The sequence below is a fragment of the Brachyistius frenatus genome, unplaced genomic scaffold (genome assembly GCF_029030835.1).
Source record: "Brachyistius frenatus isolate BFR_SWC_R1_liver_20210118 unplaced genomic scaffold, ASM2903083v1 Contig_11, whole genome shotgun sequence".
NCBI classification, from domain to species: Eukaryota; Metazoa; Chordata; class Actinopteri; family Embiotocidae; genus Brachyistius; species Brachyistius frenatus.
Window position 1 is genome coordinate 5,846,095 of NW_027210610.1, and position 15,039 is coordinate 5,861,133.

General features: G+C 38.8%; 1 protein-coding gene and 1 long non-coding RNA gene across 4 annotated transcripts in view; both read right to left on the reverse strand.

The window, feature by feature from the left end:
* Positions 1-1,144: 1,144 nt before the first annotated feature.
* Positions 1,145-1,999, reverse strand: LOC138616727 (uncharacterized). Of its 2 annotated transcripts, XR_011310616.1 has the most exons (4): positions 1,855-1,999; positions 1,613-1,750; positions 1,432-1,536; positions 1,145-1,324 (listed from the first exon to the last, which is right to left on the reverse strand). It is a non-coding gene; the product is annotated as an uncharacterized lncRNA (long non-coding RNA). The 2 variants fall into 2 exon arrangements; XR_011310615.1 differs by lacking the exon at positions 1,855-1,999 and having other exon boundaries at positions 1,613-1,846.
* A 2,302-nt stretch (positions 2,000-4,301) lies between these two features.
* Positions 4,302-15,039, reverse strand: part of LOC138617075 (voltage-gated delayed rectifier potassium channel KCNH4-like) — a 37,428-nt gene continuing 26,690 nt past the window's right edge. For both annotated transcript variants that reach the window (XM_069691744.1, XM_069691743.1), the window contains exons 12-16: positions 10,964-11,005; positions 9,375-9,760; positions 8,220-8,311; positions 7,109-7,185; positions 4,302-6,404 (exon numbers count right to left, since the gene is read on the reverse strand). In XM_069691744.1, coding sequence (XP_069547845.1) covers positions 5,331-6,404; positions 7,109-7,185; positions 8,220-8,311; positions 9,375-9,760; positions 10,964-11,005 — 1,671 coding nt within the window. In that variant the 3' untranslated portion in view covers positions 4,302-5,330. The remainder of the gene's footprint in view (positions 6,405-7,108; positions 7,186-8,219; positions 8,312-9,374; positions 9,761-10,963; positions 11,006-15,039) is intronic.

Here is a 15,039-nt window from a genome sequence, read left to right on the forward strand (position 1 = left end):
GGAAAATCATCACAAAAAAATGTGAAAAGGTGATATGAAAAATATGAAAATAGAAACAAATTGCAACTATTTGATCTATTTTGTGAAAGTGGCAATACACAATGTAATGCAGCCTTACTTCTTGTCTCCTCGTTCTCTCCTTTGCAAATTTGACCACATTAGTATTTTAATTAACTTATGTCTTTTTTTCACACTTTCAAAATAAGTAAACAAAGTATCAAAAACTCAGCAGGTGTTGGCAGATTAAATACAGTTAATTTGATGAAAAAAACCCACATATTTTTAAAATCTAATTTGGTGACCAAATCATCTTTATTCTTCATATTATCATGCATCCTATGTGTAACACAGAGTCCTGAGAGCAATATATATATATGTATTTCATGAACTCTCCTTTTGGATTCATTTCGCATTCCTGAAATGTATTTTATTGCACTTTAACTTAAATATTGACTTTTATATTTTATACTTTTATATTTTATATTAGTTTACCTGTCAAAGTACCAATATTGGACTGGAAAAAATACATATGCACAAATGAATGTACATATGCATAGTTGTCTTTTATCTGTTGTAGCCATTTAGTTCTTTCAACCTAAATGTATTTATCATATAACAGTATTTTATTGTATTGCCCAATCTAAACAAAATAAATTATATATCGACAACTTGCTGTTTATAACATGTAATACCATTTTCCCAAATGAAACATCTCCAGCTGGAGAAGTCTTGAGTTTAAGTATTTTCTAAATTTATTTTTTAATGAAGTCTGACTTGTCTACTGAAGTTGGAAGACTAGCACACAGTGAACGTCGGGGTACACTATCCTGTACATTGTCCCCAAGTGGGAGATTATAAATGAAAATCTCCTTAATGCCTGAGTATATTTTGTGGATGAAAGCTGGTATGCTTTCAAAAAAGCATTAATTGTTAAATTGACCATAAAAATGATCACAAAAGTAGAATATATCATTACTTCACGTTTCTCTTAATGTGATTTGCAGAGATGCCATTTTAACCATTTGTAAAGAGCTATTTAGCATGAATTGAGAATCACATTGTCTGTGTATAACATTGAGAGGGAATGAAAATGAAAGAATAAGGAGGAATAAAAAGTGAAAAACATCCCATTTTGAAACACACTGTTCTTTATTCTGGGAATACCATAATACGCACTACATGATAGTAGAATGTTTATTCATCAGAGCATCTGTTGATATCCATTTAGCCGTTGCACAGATCAGTACGGCAACAACGGGTAGTTACTAAACCTGGTGTATTCATTATCCTGCACTGACCTGCACTCAGGCAACCCAGGGAGTACCTGTCATTTGTGAAAACACGGAGAAAATGGATATCAGGAAAGCTGTGGTGTGGCAGCTACATACTGACCATTGTCTGTGTAGCTAAACAATATACTTAAGCACTTACTTTGATGAAAGTAGATTCTGGAACAGAATTGATTTAAGCCATAGCAGATTTCAACATTGCTTGAACAGAATTTATGTCCTCCACAGTAAGACATCAAGGCTTCACCTGCACAAAGAAACTTGTGTTTATATATATTAAAAAAAAAAAAAAAAAAATTAAAAAATTAAAAATTTCAACTCACCAGTTTCATTTACATTTTTGGAAAAGTAGACCGCACATTTTCAGATTTAATCACTCTGCCCAACTACCAACAAAACCAAAAGAGCAAGCACCACAGTCTTCATTTTTTCCACAAGTCCACGTCTCTGTGCACCAATCTCTGCATAAAAAAAGGATAAAAGTAGAAAAGTGTGATAAATCAGACAGAACATAATTAAATATTAGCACACACATATTACTGATAGATTCAAAAACTTATCCCACCTGATGAATTGTCCTACTGGAGCCCTGATATCGTGGCTTCCTTTTTATCCCGTCTTGTTGCATAATTGTTGTGAATTGTTGTTAATTATTAAATGAAATCTGGCATTTTCTGACAGTGTGGTTATCAAGGCCAGACACGGATACCAGAAAAACACTCTTACAACACTGACTTGTGCGAAATGCACCGTAGGCCTACAGTTGGTAATTAAACCAACAAACAGTGGCCTTAAAACCACACAACTAAAAATGCTGACTCCACTATTTAAAGAATGATGTCAATATTGAACTGTTGCCACATGTACTCCACCTGATTTCCCCCTAAACCTTTGCTTCACAAATGTTTTTAGAACAGGTTGTAGCCAACTGTGTATTTTTGGGTAGAAAGCTATGGCGTTGACAGGACCTGTTGTAACAGCCCCAACGGACATGAAACAAACTCAAAATAAACACGACTTTGTCTTTGGATTTGATTTGTGTGTGTACTGAAGTCCTGAATTGAAGATTAAAACAGATGGATTTCAAATTACATTAAAAATGTAGACATGAACTTTACTGTTTCAATCGGGGATGTTGATGCTAATGAAGCTGCTGCTAAAATTCTTGTCTGGGCAGTTTCATCTACAACTCCCCTCTCAACATTACTTGAAAGATATTACATATTTGCTTGTATAATCGGATTAAAAGTCAAGACAGCTCAGTCCAAATAGACCAAGGATAAACCAGTGCGGTAATGAGCGAGACAACGGCTGCAAATCCTCTTTTCTTTTAAGAAAGCAGACTGGCGACTTTCTATTTTCTTCTCTTCTCACTGGAAATTTCATTGAAGTTGCAGACAGTTTCTTGTTTTTGGTATAGGAGAACAAATATATGTTTTATTTCTCTTTTTTATGTAGCCTATAGCACTCAATCCCAAACAGGAGTCAAATACCTCGGGGTTAACCGAGTTTGCAGTAGCCATGTGACACTCAGAAAGATTAGCTCAATTTATCTAAAAAAAAAAATAATAAAAAAAAAATGACAATTTGATTAAGGGATTTAGCGGACCTGACCAGTTTTAAACAGAAATGCTAACAGTTAAAATAAAGTAATTGATAAAGAGTGGGAATAAGATAGACTACATAGATAGATAGATAGATAGATAGATAGATAGATAGATAGATAGATAGATAGATAGATAGATAGATAGATAGATAGATAGATAGATAGATAGATAGATAGATAGATAGATAGATAGATAGATAGATAGATAGATAGATAGATAGATAGATAGATAGATAGATAGATAGATAGATAGATAGATAGATAGATAGATAGTGAATGATAGGTAGGAATAGCTTGCTAAAAGTTTAAATTGTGAGCTCATAATATAAACAGCTGAAACGGTTTCCTAAAACTACAGATAAACCTCTGCAGTTGTTAGCTAACAGTATGAATTAACAAATTTAATTATTAACTCAACACAGTGGATACAAGTAAAAATTGCTATCTAAAATTATGACTGAACAGTTGGAAATTATTAGCTATAATTAGACTATGGCTAGCAGTTGAAATTGTTAGATAACAGTATGGATTACCAATTGAAGCTATGTTAAAGTATAGATAAATAGATGAAATTGTTAGTAAAGAGTTGGAAAGAATTATTTAAAAGTATGGCTACAGTCGGCCAAGAACTGACTGCTGTCTGGGTGGTGATTACGATGTTTACAGTCATGCATTAATTGATATCCTGAACGATTGATTAAAGATTGAAGACATGTTTAATGCTAAAAGAAAGCACTTAGTTTAAATTATCACTATAAAGCAATTCATGTCATTTCTTTATGGGGTACCAACAAATCTTCTGAGGCCTTTCTAGAATAATGTTTGTAACAGAAGCAATATATATATTTTTTTCACACTTTCTTTGTTTTACACAGTAACATACTAAAGGTATGCAGGTATACATGAGAAAAAAAATGCTTTTTATTTTATTACCTTTCAGAAGGAAATTGGCATTTTTTTCAATGTGCTGTTAAAAAATGTGTCCACGACTGTATGTTAGCCTTTTTCAGGTTGAAAAGTCAGTATACAAAATACGTGTATGCAACAATACTTTTGGGGTTTAAAAATTACTGGCAAGAACCTGTCGAACACAAATTACCACTTGACCTTGATAAAAGCACAGAAATAAGGTCAGACTCAGTACTTCCTATATATCTGCCTGTCAAATAACAGTAAAGTAGCCCTAAAGACAATTTTGAGCATCGCCTCAGTCAAAACTATTTCAGCTTCTGTCGAGCTTCAACACAAATAACTCAGCATGTGTATTTGTTCCCGAGCTTAAATCAGAGTTTGTCCTCTTGTACTCAACTACCAGATTTTCCAAATACTCTTTCTAAAACTGGAAATATTTGGGCTAGTTTTCTGTTTTTGTGATAAGTGCGACACCACAGAAAAGGACACAGTAATACGTTTTCTGCATATTTATTTTGTCAGCCAAGGAGAAACCATTCAAAAAGAATAAAGTTCCTGAATACTGTGAATATCGTATGAGTGTCATGACTTAATGTTTTTTCCTCTGAGGCATTCATATTTTGTAAAATGAATGACAGATTTCAATATTTCATGGGACCCACTTAAATATATATATTATTTTATGTTTAATTTATTAGCAGCTATATTTTGGCTACTCAGGGATGTTTTTTTTCACATTTTGTTGAGAAGAAACCAGTTAAAGTGTTATATTTAATGCTTTGATAAAGAAACATAGAAAATATATTTATATGTCCTGGGGAATATTTACGAGGACATAAAAAGGAGATGTCCAATGTGATTAGAACTAAAATCATAAATTATGTACCGTGTACTGCTTGGTGGAGTTTGGATATTAGATATTCATAGACTGAAAATGTTTCACAAATAAAAAAATGCAGAAATGAGAAAAACATTCAATTAAAAACACTATGCTGCGTGATGCACATACTCTATTTCCTACATGCAAAGTGAAGCATGTATCATTTCTGTTCCTCTGTATATTAAAACATCCAATCACTCTGACCTGTCGCCATATAAATACAGTATTAGTGTACACAATCAACAGGTTGTCATGTAGAATGCTTACACATTAATTTGGAGACCTTTTCCTTAGGAAAAAGAATAAACAACTTTACCATGCAAGGAGGTAACAGCTATTATTTACTGCAAATTGCTCTGAAGATGTTGGAAAAAAATATACAGTATACAGTATACTGGAACCCACTATTGTGGAGTTTTTTTTTTTAAAGACACACTTCAATAAAGCCAAGATAATGCACAAATGACATGCTTTTGCATAGAAATGGTGTAAATTGTGTGACGTTTGACCATTAAGAGCTCCCAGGGATTAAGAGGAGGAAATCTCAGAGTCTCTTTGAACACTGTAAGAAGTTGCATGTCTATAATTTGAGTTTCCCGTCCAGTGTTGCTTTATCACTGTCCGCCTCTGAAAGGTGGACACTTTAATCTGTGAGGTCCAGACACCATGACTGCTCTGTGCTCTGAGTCTGCACGCCGATGCTGGACCTTCGAGATGACTCGCTTTCACTGTCTCTGCTCTCCATGGAGCCCCCGTTCCCCAAGAGGCACTCCAAACTGGTGTGCTCTATGGCAGATGGGTTGCCCAGCGGGAGATGGTGCTCAAGCACATCCGATCGTGGTGATCCTGAATCCCGAGAAGAGACAGAAGGCTGGCAGGGTAGTGTGGGAGGAGAGGCGGACACAGGGTGGCTAGAGGGGTGCGAGTCCTCGATTTGGAAGATAGAGGTGTCCTGGATCAGATTATGAGACGTCGGAGTGGACATCAGAATACAAATAGCCTCATTTGGGGCCTGTGAGAGGTTGAGATGGGACTCAGGAGACAAGCAGAGGTGGTAGTTAGAACTGGGTGGTGGGTCCAGCAGGCTGTGTGAGGACGTACCTGTAGGGACATTGGGCAAAATGCAAGAGTATTCATCGGTGTCACTGGGAGGTTGCAGGCACAAAGCGGGCTGGGAGTGGCTGATGGTGGTTGGACTAGCACTGAGAGGTCTGTTGTCAGAGTCTCCGTGCCCAGCATGAGGTGCAGGGCCTGGACTTCCACCCTGGAAGCCTGGACTGACACTAAGAAGAGACGGGCCGGTCCACAGATGCGTGGTCACGTTCTCAGAGCTGTCACATCGGCCTAAATTAGGTGCGGAGTTCACAGAGAGTGGCGGACAAGAGTTAACAGGTGGACTAGAGGATTGAGGCCAGAGGTGGCTCTCTGTTTGGGTTTCAGCAGATCCACTGTAGCTCCATTGGCCAGCAGCTGGGGCACTTTGGTAGCTGTGGCCTAAGTGTCTCCCAGGATCGTTATAGAGGTGGTAGGTTGAAGCAGGATTATAGGGGATGCCAGTGTTGGAGGCTGTAGGAAGGCTGGACACCATTTGGACATCATAAGAATAGGAGGGGTATGAGGCTTTGTAGTCATGTACAGATACGTGAGCCTGGAGGAGATGCAACATGTGGTGCAGGCCCTTGGTGAGCTCAGATACTTCCTGGTTTAACGTGTTCATCTGTGTAGAGAGTGCATACAGTTTAGTCATGATATTAAAAGACTTCCAATCCAACATAACATATTCTAAGATCACAAATGTGGTAAAGAATGCAGGGGAACTGCTGAAGCACTTCAAAAAATTTAACTTTCCAACACATTGACAAATAAATCAGCTTCTATTTTTAAAGTTTAATCTTGGACTCATGTCCAGATTCAATTCTCTAATGACCTCCCAAAAAAGAACCAAAATGTAATCCCCTGTATGACTCTGAGAAAGAGCTTCTAACGCAGTATTGAAATCCCAGGGGGCACAGGCTGAGGTAACTGACGCAAATAGGGAAGAAAGTAGACAGAAAAGTGGGAACAGGGGACTAAAACGAGAGGGAAAGGGGGGCAGAAAGGCCCCAAGTGGAGCTGGATTGTCGTCAATGTTTTTTTTCCTTTTTTTCCAGATTGTCGAGTCAGCACTTCTGACTGTCCTCTGCATTGCAGAAGGGCCCTGCTGATGAATTAATAGTGACTTCAGTCGGCACCTACTTGGGCCCATCTGGATCCTCTCGCTGTACCTGCTTTCACTACATTTAGAGTCAGATTAGAAGTGCTAAAACAGAAGATCGGAGGTATTGGTAGAAAAGCTGATTTGGATGAGAGAGAATTTAAATTGAAGGCTACATTAGCTTTTTTATTATCAATATTAATTTGGGTTAACAGGTTGTACGTTACCTTCAGGTTAAGTTGATTAACGCTCTGCCTGACCTCCTCTGTCTCCATCAGCAGAGTGGCATTAACCTTTGTGGAGTCTGGCGAAACGAGGAGGGGAAAAATAAAACAGATAAGTTAGTAACACACAACTCAGGCACACTATTTGGAGGATTTTTCAATATTAATGTGAAACTAAACTAACATCTGTGACTCCAATGAATGCCAAGTTACACATTATGTGTAAGTACTGCATGTATGAATATATATATATATATATATAGTGTTTATCAGGAGTGGACAAAATATTCATACCATGTTTCTATTTTCATTTATCTTTTTCTCCCTTTATTTTCTGTCCTTAACAAATTAATTTCCTCAGTGTGGGATTAATAAAGTCTTGTCTTGTCTTACGGATGCAGGAATATGTTAAATGAGGTAGTTTAAGGTGCTGCTCTCTTGGCTCCATTATGCACGCATGTACAAGGAACACCTATGTATATTATACATTCTAATACAACTACACTACAAATTAATCTTGTGTTTATATCAATGTTTCTATTGTATATCTTTAGAGATGGTTCACACAGGACTTGGACAGAGTGTAAGGATCTACAAAGATGGAAGCTTGCAAAGACGGTAAACAGATCGCAACAGCCATCTGAAATCTAGAGAAACTAGAGAAAAGCTAAACAAAATGCTGACATTCCCCTAAGAGGTGCTAGAACAACCGAAACAATCAGGACACCCACCAATAGTGGAGATTTTAAAACCTTTTTAGTAGTTACAGTAGTAAGATGAAGTAGCAGTACTTTATATCGCTACTTTGAAACATTGGCAAAGCACCTCCTTTAATAAAGTGAATTAGTTGAACCCCAACTGAACTGAACTCTATAGTTATCCTAGAAGCATCGTGACCATCAGTAAAAACCCAGGTCTCTTTTTGACCTCAGTTGTCCTTTAACATGTTCTCTGACTCTTTGGACACCTGGCTGTCATTTCATCCTGTGCTGCTCTCATATTTCCCCAGAAGGAGGCAGGCCTGTCTTGCTGTATCCACTGTTTGAACTCTTGAGTTTGCCTCCAGCCATCTGGCACCCAGGTGACCCTCACAGCTGGGGCCGGTTTGACTTACCTTGGGCGCTGCCTCCTGCACTGGCATTAGGCCCGCTGTGCTCCACGTTGAAATGGAACGCGTGCCCGTTGTCTTCGATGCCATCTACAACCCTGGCAGGAAGGGTGAAGGGGAGGGAAACTGGAGTTAATGTAACAGTAGAGCTTTTTCAATTATCACTGGAGCCAGCAGACGACCCGGGACTGCGCCATGAGAGCTGCTGCTGGCAGATGCCCATGTGGGTTTCAACATGAAGAGAAGAGCCTAGTCTGGAGGCGGGAGGGAGGAGGGGACACCTGAGCTCTGTGAACCAGCACTTACCCATATCTGGAACTTACTGGATGACTTAGGGATACATTATGAATACAGATGGTTGGGCAGGAGGATAAGGTGCTCTGGTAATGAAATGCAGTGACATCTGCTCAAATATGCAATGCAAATACACTCCATTTACATCAAGTACATGATGCAGGTTTCTGGAGCATGACTTGAAGAGTCCTTTACTGCAACACCTCCTTCAGACGCTCTCAAATGTGCCTTTCATAGTTAAACATGAATGTGAGTATAGAAATTCAGGAAGATACTATTTATGATACCAGAGAAAAGACATTCATGCAAATAAATCAATATCATAAAGGATCAAATTTCTGTGTTTTGCCTCCATCATTCAAATAGAAACAGGGTATCTGAGAAAGATGTAATGTAGAGTGTCTAAGACTGTTTGACAAAGGGTAGATTAGATCATGTAAAAGGCAGGCATCAAAGCTCATAGCATTGCGGTGCAGCTCATGAAGTAAACCGGTGAGAAGTATAAAGTGGACACATTTAGGATATTTTAAATTGAGGAAATTTCAGCCTCTGGGGTGAAACCACTGCGTCTAAGAAGAAGGAAAAACATGTTGCTACTTGTTATGTACCATTAAACTTAAGTGTCATGTTAACATGAAAAAATTTCCCCTCGGGGATTAATAAAGTATATACCTACCTACCTACCTACCTACCTAAACTAGAGATTTTAGTTAAGTAAGTAGAGGCACATTGGTTTTTAACTCCACTACAATACAATAAATGTGTTTATTTTGACCATGCAGCTGAAAAGGGTCAAAAGGCAAATTCATTTAGCTACTTTTTTGCTTGTGTTCCATGAAGTCAATGTTATGATGGCTTTCACCATACCTGGGACTAAGATCTGGCGGTCCAAAACAGGTGACAGTTGGGATGAGTAGCTTTGAAGGCTTTTTCTCTGCTCCCGACTCATCCTGGGCTGACGTTGAGGCCGGGGTGTGAGCTGACGTGGGTGTGCTGTGCTCTTTTTTCGATGGCGGTTGGGGCGAGGAGCTCTGCCCGATGAATCCCCGGCTGAGGTTGGGTGAACGGCAGCGTCGCAGGGCATTGAACTGGCGCAACTCATCCCCCAGGAGGTTCCCCAGGGAGGTGCGGCGAACAGGACTTGTGAAGTTTGGCAGCAGCAGGTTGCGACGGGAGCGCGTGGCTGGAGAGAGGTGGTAGGTGTCGTCAAGGTCATCATTCTTGGTTTCCACGATAGAAGGAAATCTTGATTCCTGCAAATAAGGAAATACAACATGCAGACTTGGTTATTAACTGTATACTCTTAAAGTAGTGGAAGTAAAAAAAAGAAGATCTATATAGTCCTACAGTTTTAAGGTGGACACCTAAGATTAATAATTTGTATCAAATGTAAAATATGGTCATAATCCCCCTTCTGTTCACGAGTTATGATGATGAATAATGGACAGAAAAGAGGTTTTGCACAACATTATGATGTTGCTGTAAAGTTGACCCTTGACCTTTTGGATATAGAAACAGTAACTTCATCATTTCATCCTATAAGACATCTGCTGTTACTGGCCCGACCAACACACATGATGTTTAATGTATCTCTATGTATCTCCATGCTGTTCTTTTCTGTCTCTGCTCTCCCCTCGACTCAACCACATGGCTGCCCGCCTCTGAGCCTGATTCTGTTGGACGTTTTCTTCCTCTTGAAAAATCATTTTTCCTTCCAGCAATCGCTTATATAGCAATGTTTGCATCGTAGGGTTCCTCTTTGACTTTACTATGTTAAGTGCCCTGAGATGACTTGCGTTATGATGTGGTGCTACATAAAATAAGTTTAACTGAATTATGTCACAACATGGGCATGCATCAATCTGAAAACATGCCTGATTTGCCCTTAGTGTTTATCAAAATATAAACCATAAAGATATGAAAATATATGGGAGAAATAACGTACATTTAACAAATATTGAAAGAATTACATTATCAATATTAATATCATGTTGCAAAATGTCACACATCCTGTGAAGTGAGCACTCTAAACAGTATTTTAATAAGGCAGCTTGATAAACATACTGTACATCGTGAGGAAAATGGCTCACAAGATTTCCCATTAGCAGAGTTATTGACCCAGTTAGTGAGCTAACTCCAGGGACTGAACAGCTCCCTCCGTTCCAAATGAGTTTCAAGCTGTAGGGGAAGTCCTTGTGAAACCCCTTCGACAGAACTCGGCAGCATTACAGCATGTCCCAGAAAAACGGGGTGGGAGGGTGGACGGTTTACCTCAAAAAACCAGACAAGTTCCACTAAAAACCAGGAACTGACATGCACGACACAAATCCACCTTTCATAACGAGTGTGTAATGGTCCTGTCTACTTCAATGTATCATCAGAACTGATGAGTATATTCAGAAAAGAATAATGACACCTTGGACAGAGGGATGATACTGAATTTACACTGGACTCACATGGGGAAGCCTGGGTGACCTTGAAAATCTCCTGAGGCCGTGCTGCAACAAAAAGAAAGCAACAGGGATTACAAAAGATACAGCTACAGGCAGAATGCATTCATTTATTCAACTTTCTATCCTCTTTGTTAAGTCCTGAAACATTTGAATTCATTCCATCAACGACATCGCAATAAATTAATGAATACTAGTGATGTCTTTGCATGAACAAAACTGTAAAATTCAAATTAGTATTTTACAGATTTCCTGAAATGGCACCTTATCCAGCAATGCAGCCATTTCCACACAACCACATAGCAGATATTTTCTCTTCCCTTGATTGCTGAGGGATTCCAGTGAAAGTTTGTCTTTCTGCTCATGTGTGGAGAAATTGTTAGCGATTCAGCATAATCACCAGCTGGATGGAATATGAAATTGTGGTGGTGTGAACCCTTCCCTCATGTGTGAAAAATGTGCCTCTGACAACACGGCTTAATGTGACAGCACGAGTCAAAGTCTGTCACTCTGGCAGTATAGTGGCAGTAGTGCTCTTTGATGCTTGGAACCATTGAGGATATTCTTGAAATCTAATCCTTCTTTGAAGTCAAATACCGAGTTACAAAATCATCATTACTGAAAAGAAATTAAAGCAAAGTGTGAGTCTCTGCATCGTTTCTGTGTGAGGCAGAGGGGGGAAATATAATTTGATAAAATCAACTCTATTCAAGGCAAGGAAAAATGGAAAAACGAGCCATGGAGCAACATAAAATGATTAACTAGTCAGTGAGGAATATTGGTGCCAAATGACATGAAATGAACATCAGTATCAATTAATGGGGCACTGACGCCAAAGGTGTCCCACATACTCTAGCAAAGTGGGTTTGCAGGGACTTAATTGGGTGGCATCTTTTCCTGTCACTCACAAGTGTTCTAATTTTGTGTTTGGACATGCTGCTGCTCTTCCAAAAAAAAACATGCATATGCAGGCTGCACATGACAAGTGACTGCAGACAGTCACAATGGGTTTTAATGAAGTAAGCAGGTGTGTTAGTTTTTTTTTTTTATAATGAGGCACTTTCAAATTCAGAATGCATTTTGTGGGACCTTTTTTTGCTTCGAGAGTCTAGAAATCCTAAAACCAAATCTAAAATCCAAAACCAAGTTTTATAAATAGAAAATAAAGCTTGATGCAGCCAATGTTTGGCTTTGTTTGAAGCCCCAAATTTATTCAGAAACTGGTGTCAGCTGGTAATTTGGGACAGATTTGAAGTTGAAGCACAGAGTACAGACTAAATTTATAATAAAGTGTAGGAGGAATTTATCCAGCTATATCAGAAAGAGAGCCGTCTATGATCTACTGTGGTGAAAGGATGTGCTAAGTGACATGCTGTCTGAAGGTACAGTCCCCTGAGACAGTTACTGTGACATTTTTTTGTCATCTCCTCTCTGTACTCCTTCAGCCCACTGCAGCTTTTATCCCATCCAACATTTCAACAACTCTGAGCTCATGTTTCTGACTGTTAACTGCTAACCACTGGCTGCCTTTATCAACTCTGTTAAACTGTTGTTGATCATTTGAGAGCCCAAAGGGAGCAGCATTGTCCATAACTCTCGAGCAACCAGCTTGTTCTTCACACTCCATGACTGCCGACTACTTAGCTCCCCCTGTGGTGACATGGTCATTATGGGCCAACAATTATGGACTCTTTGCTGGATCCCTGGTGTTGGAAATGACCTTCTCTCTCTGCCCAGGACAGCACACTCACTCCTTATCTCTCAAATCTCACCTCCTTCAAGAAATAAGCATTGCTCCTGTGTCTTAGACCAAATCGTTCAATCTAACCATAACGCTATAACGCTCCATAAAAGCTATAGAGAGCTGCAGATTGGAGAGAAAACTTTGTGGGTTCATCTTGAAGACTGATCCTTTCACAGTGTCAGATTGTCATTTGATACACTGTAATTTTAAAACAACAATAACAGCCACTTGGCAATAAAAATACCCATTTATAGCATTATTTGCATAATTTGAAAGTCGGTAATGACAATTTCAACTTGTTTTGAGTTGTTCCAGATAAGAGACTCAATCAGCTACAATCAGTTTACAGAGTCTACAAAGGCCTTTTGAAAAGAATATAACTTTCAGCACTGCAATAAAAGTTGAAATTAAATTGTAGAGATGACAAAAAGCCTACATTTTCCATCTGGCAGTTGTTTTTTTTCCCCTGCTGAGAAGATAAACTAGTCCCTTTTGGATACCTTATACTGTAATAAGGCAATCCCACAATATGTTTCTTTGGCAGTATTTCACTACAATTGACTGATTGCTGTGCAGTCAGCATACAAGTCTGAAAAATCTCTGGAGTGTGAAAGGACCTCCCGTCCTACAACAACTCCCACCTCAAACGACTCACCACCAGTATGCAGAGGATACCAGTACAAGGCTGCTGAATGTGTGTGTGTGTGTGTGTGTGTGTGTGTGTGTGTGTGTGTGTGTGTGTGTGTGTGTGTGTGTGTGTGTGTGTGTGTGTGTGTGTGTGTGTGTGTGTGTGTGTGTGTGTGTGTGTGTGTGTGTGTGTGTATTGAGTCTGTGGGGCCTGCCAGGTAACTGATCATTCCTTCATCCTGTCAGGAGGGTGGCGGTACCCCGGCTTTGTGCTTTAGCATAAACCCTGAACATATGGTGAGAGAGTGCTGGTACTCATTAGCCACACCAGAGCAGCCTGTCTGAATGAGAAACGAAGCCTATAATAACTCAAGTGATGTCCCTACATATATGACAACTACACACCAAACATACATTCTTCGGTCACAGAAATCTGATGAGAGCGTTGCTCTAATAATTTGCTTTTTTGGCTTTACATGGAAAGACTCAGTCAGGTGCCAAATTCATGGAATGAAACTATGAAACCTTATCCTTCTGCTTTTGAAGCTCTCATTAATAAGTTTGAGGTCATTTTCCCTCAGCCAGACTGACAAAAATACATCCAGTAATTAACACAACCAGCACAGATGTCTTGTCCTTTATGTTCCAAACTAAACAAATTTTTAAAAAATTAAAAAAAAAAAAAAAAAGAGCAAACAATAAAAGGACATGATTGAATTAATGAGTTACAGAACCTTCAAACAATGGGAAAAGACCTGTGAGAACCAAGAACACAATGCCTGAGACTAACAAGAATGAGACAGGGAAAGTCCTCGGGGAGCTTTGTCACTTTTGTCATTCACAAATTAAAGATAACTTGATATTAATTAGTTTTGATCGCGCGCTTTAACTGAATACCGAGCTAAACAGCCATCGTGTTCTTTCATGGATGAAAATGTTCAAATTTTGGGTTTCAAAACGCATCTTTAAGTCCCTGAAAAAATGGCTACATACAGAACAGCAACAGGTGTATTTTGTTTTGTTTATGGAGGGTTAGATTCTGTTTCACCATGGTCACTGAAAATTCTGATTCAGATAATTTAACTCTATGATGATGGTGTTTGTTTGCTGTTCCTAAATAATGTGCCAGTTTCAATATGTAGTAAATGCTGCACCCGAGCTAAAGAGCTTAGAGCTAACCTTATTTGTGCAAACAACAACAACAACCGAAATGAAAATGTAATTTGATTAGTGAATAAAGTTACCCACGGTGCATATGCAGGATAGCTGCAGGGTTAATGAGAGAAAATGCAACCAAAATCATTCAGAAAATAAAGAGATGCTGAGAAGTCACAGGTAAGAGTGCGAAAGCGACAATGCGGTGCAACATATCTCCATTCTCTAATAAAACTACTGGTTGGGGCTTGTGATATACATCCTGTTTGGCCAGATTTTGCTTAGCAATGCAAATGGCAGAAATTCTCGGGGTTCAGAAGTGATGGTTAAAATGGGAAAACAAGATTGTGATAAGCTGTTTGTCTTATTGTATCTGGTAACTGATAGCTGATGGCTTTTTGTTGGGATGGCTTAAGTGAGATAAATGTGTATGTTCCATGATTGTAATAGACTCCACTTCGTGTTGGGTAGTTCTGCGTCATTCATTACAGAACATACAATTTATTAGGTAGTGTCCCTTACTTATGTAAGGCTTTTTTTAGATCACTGTTAAAGG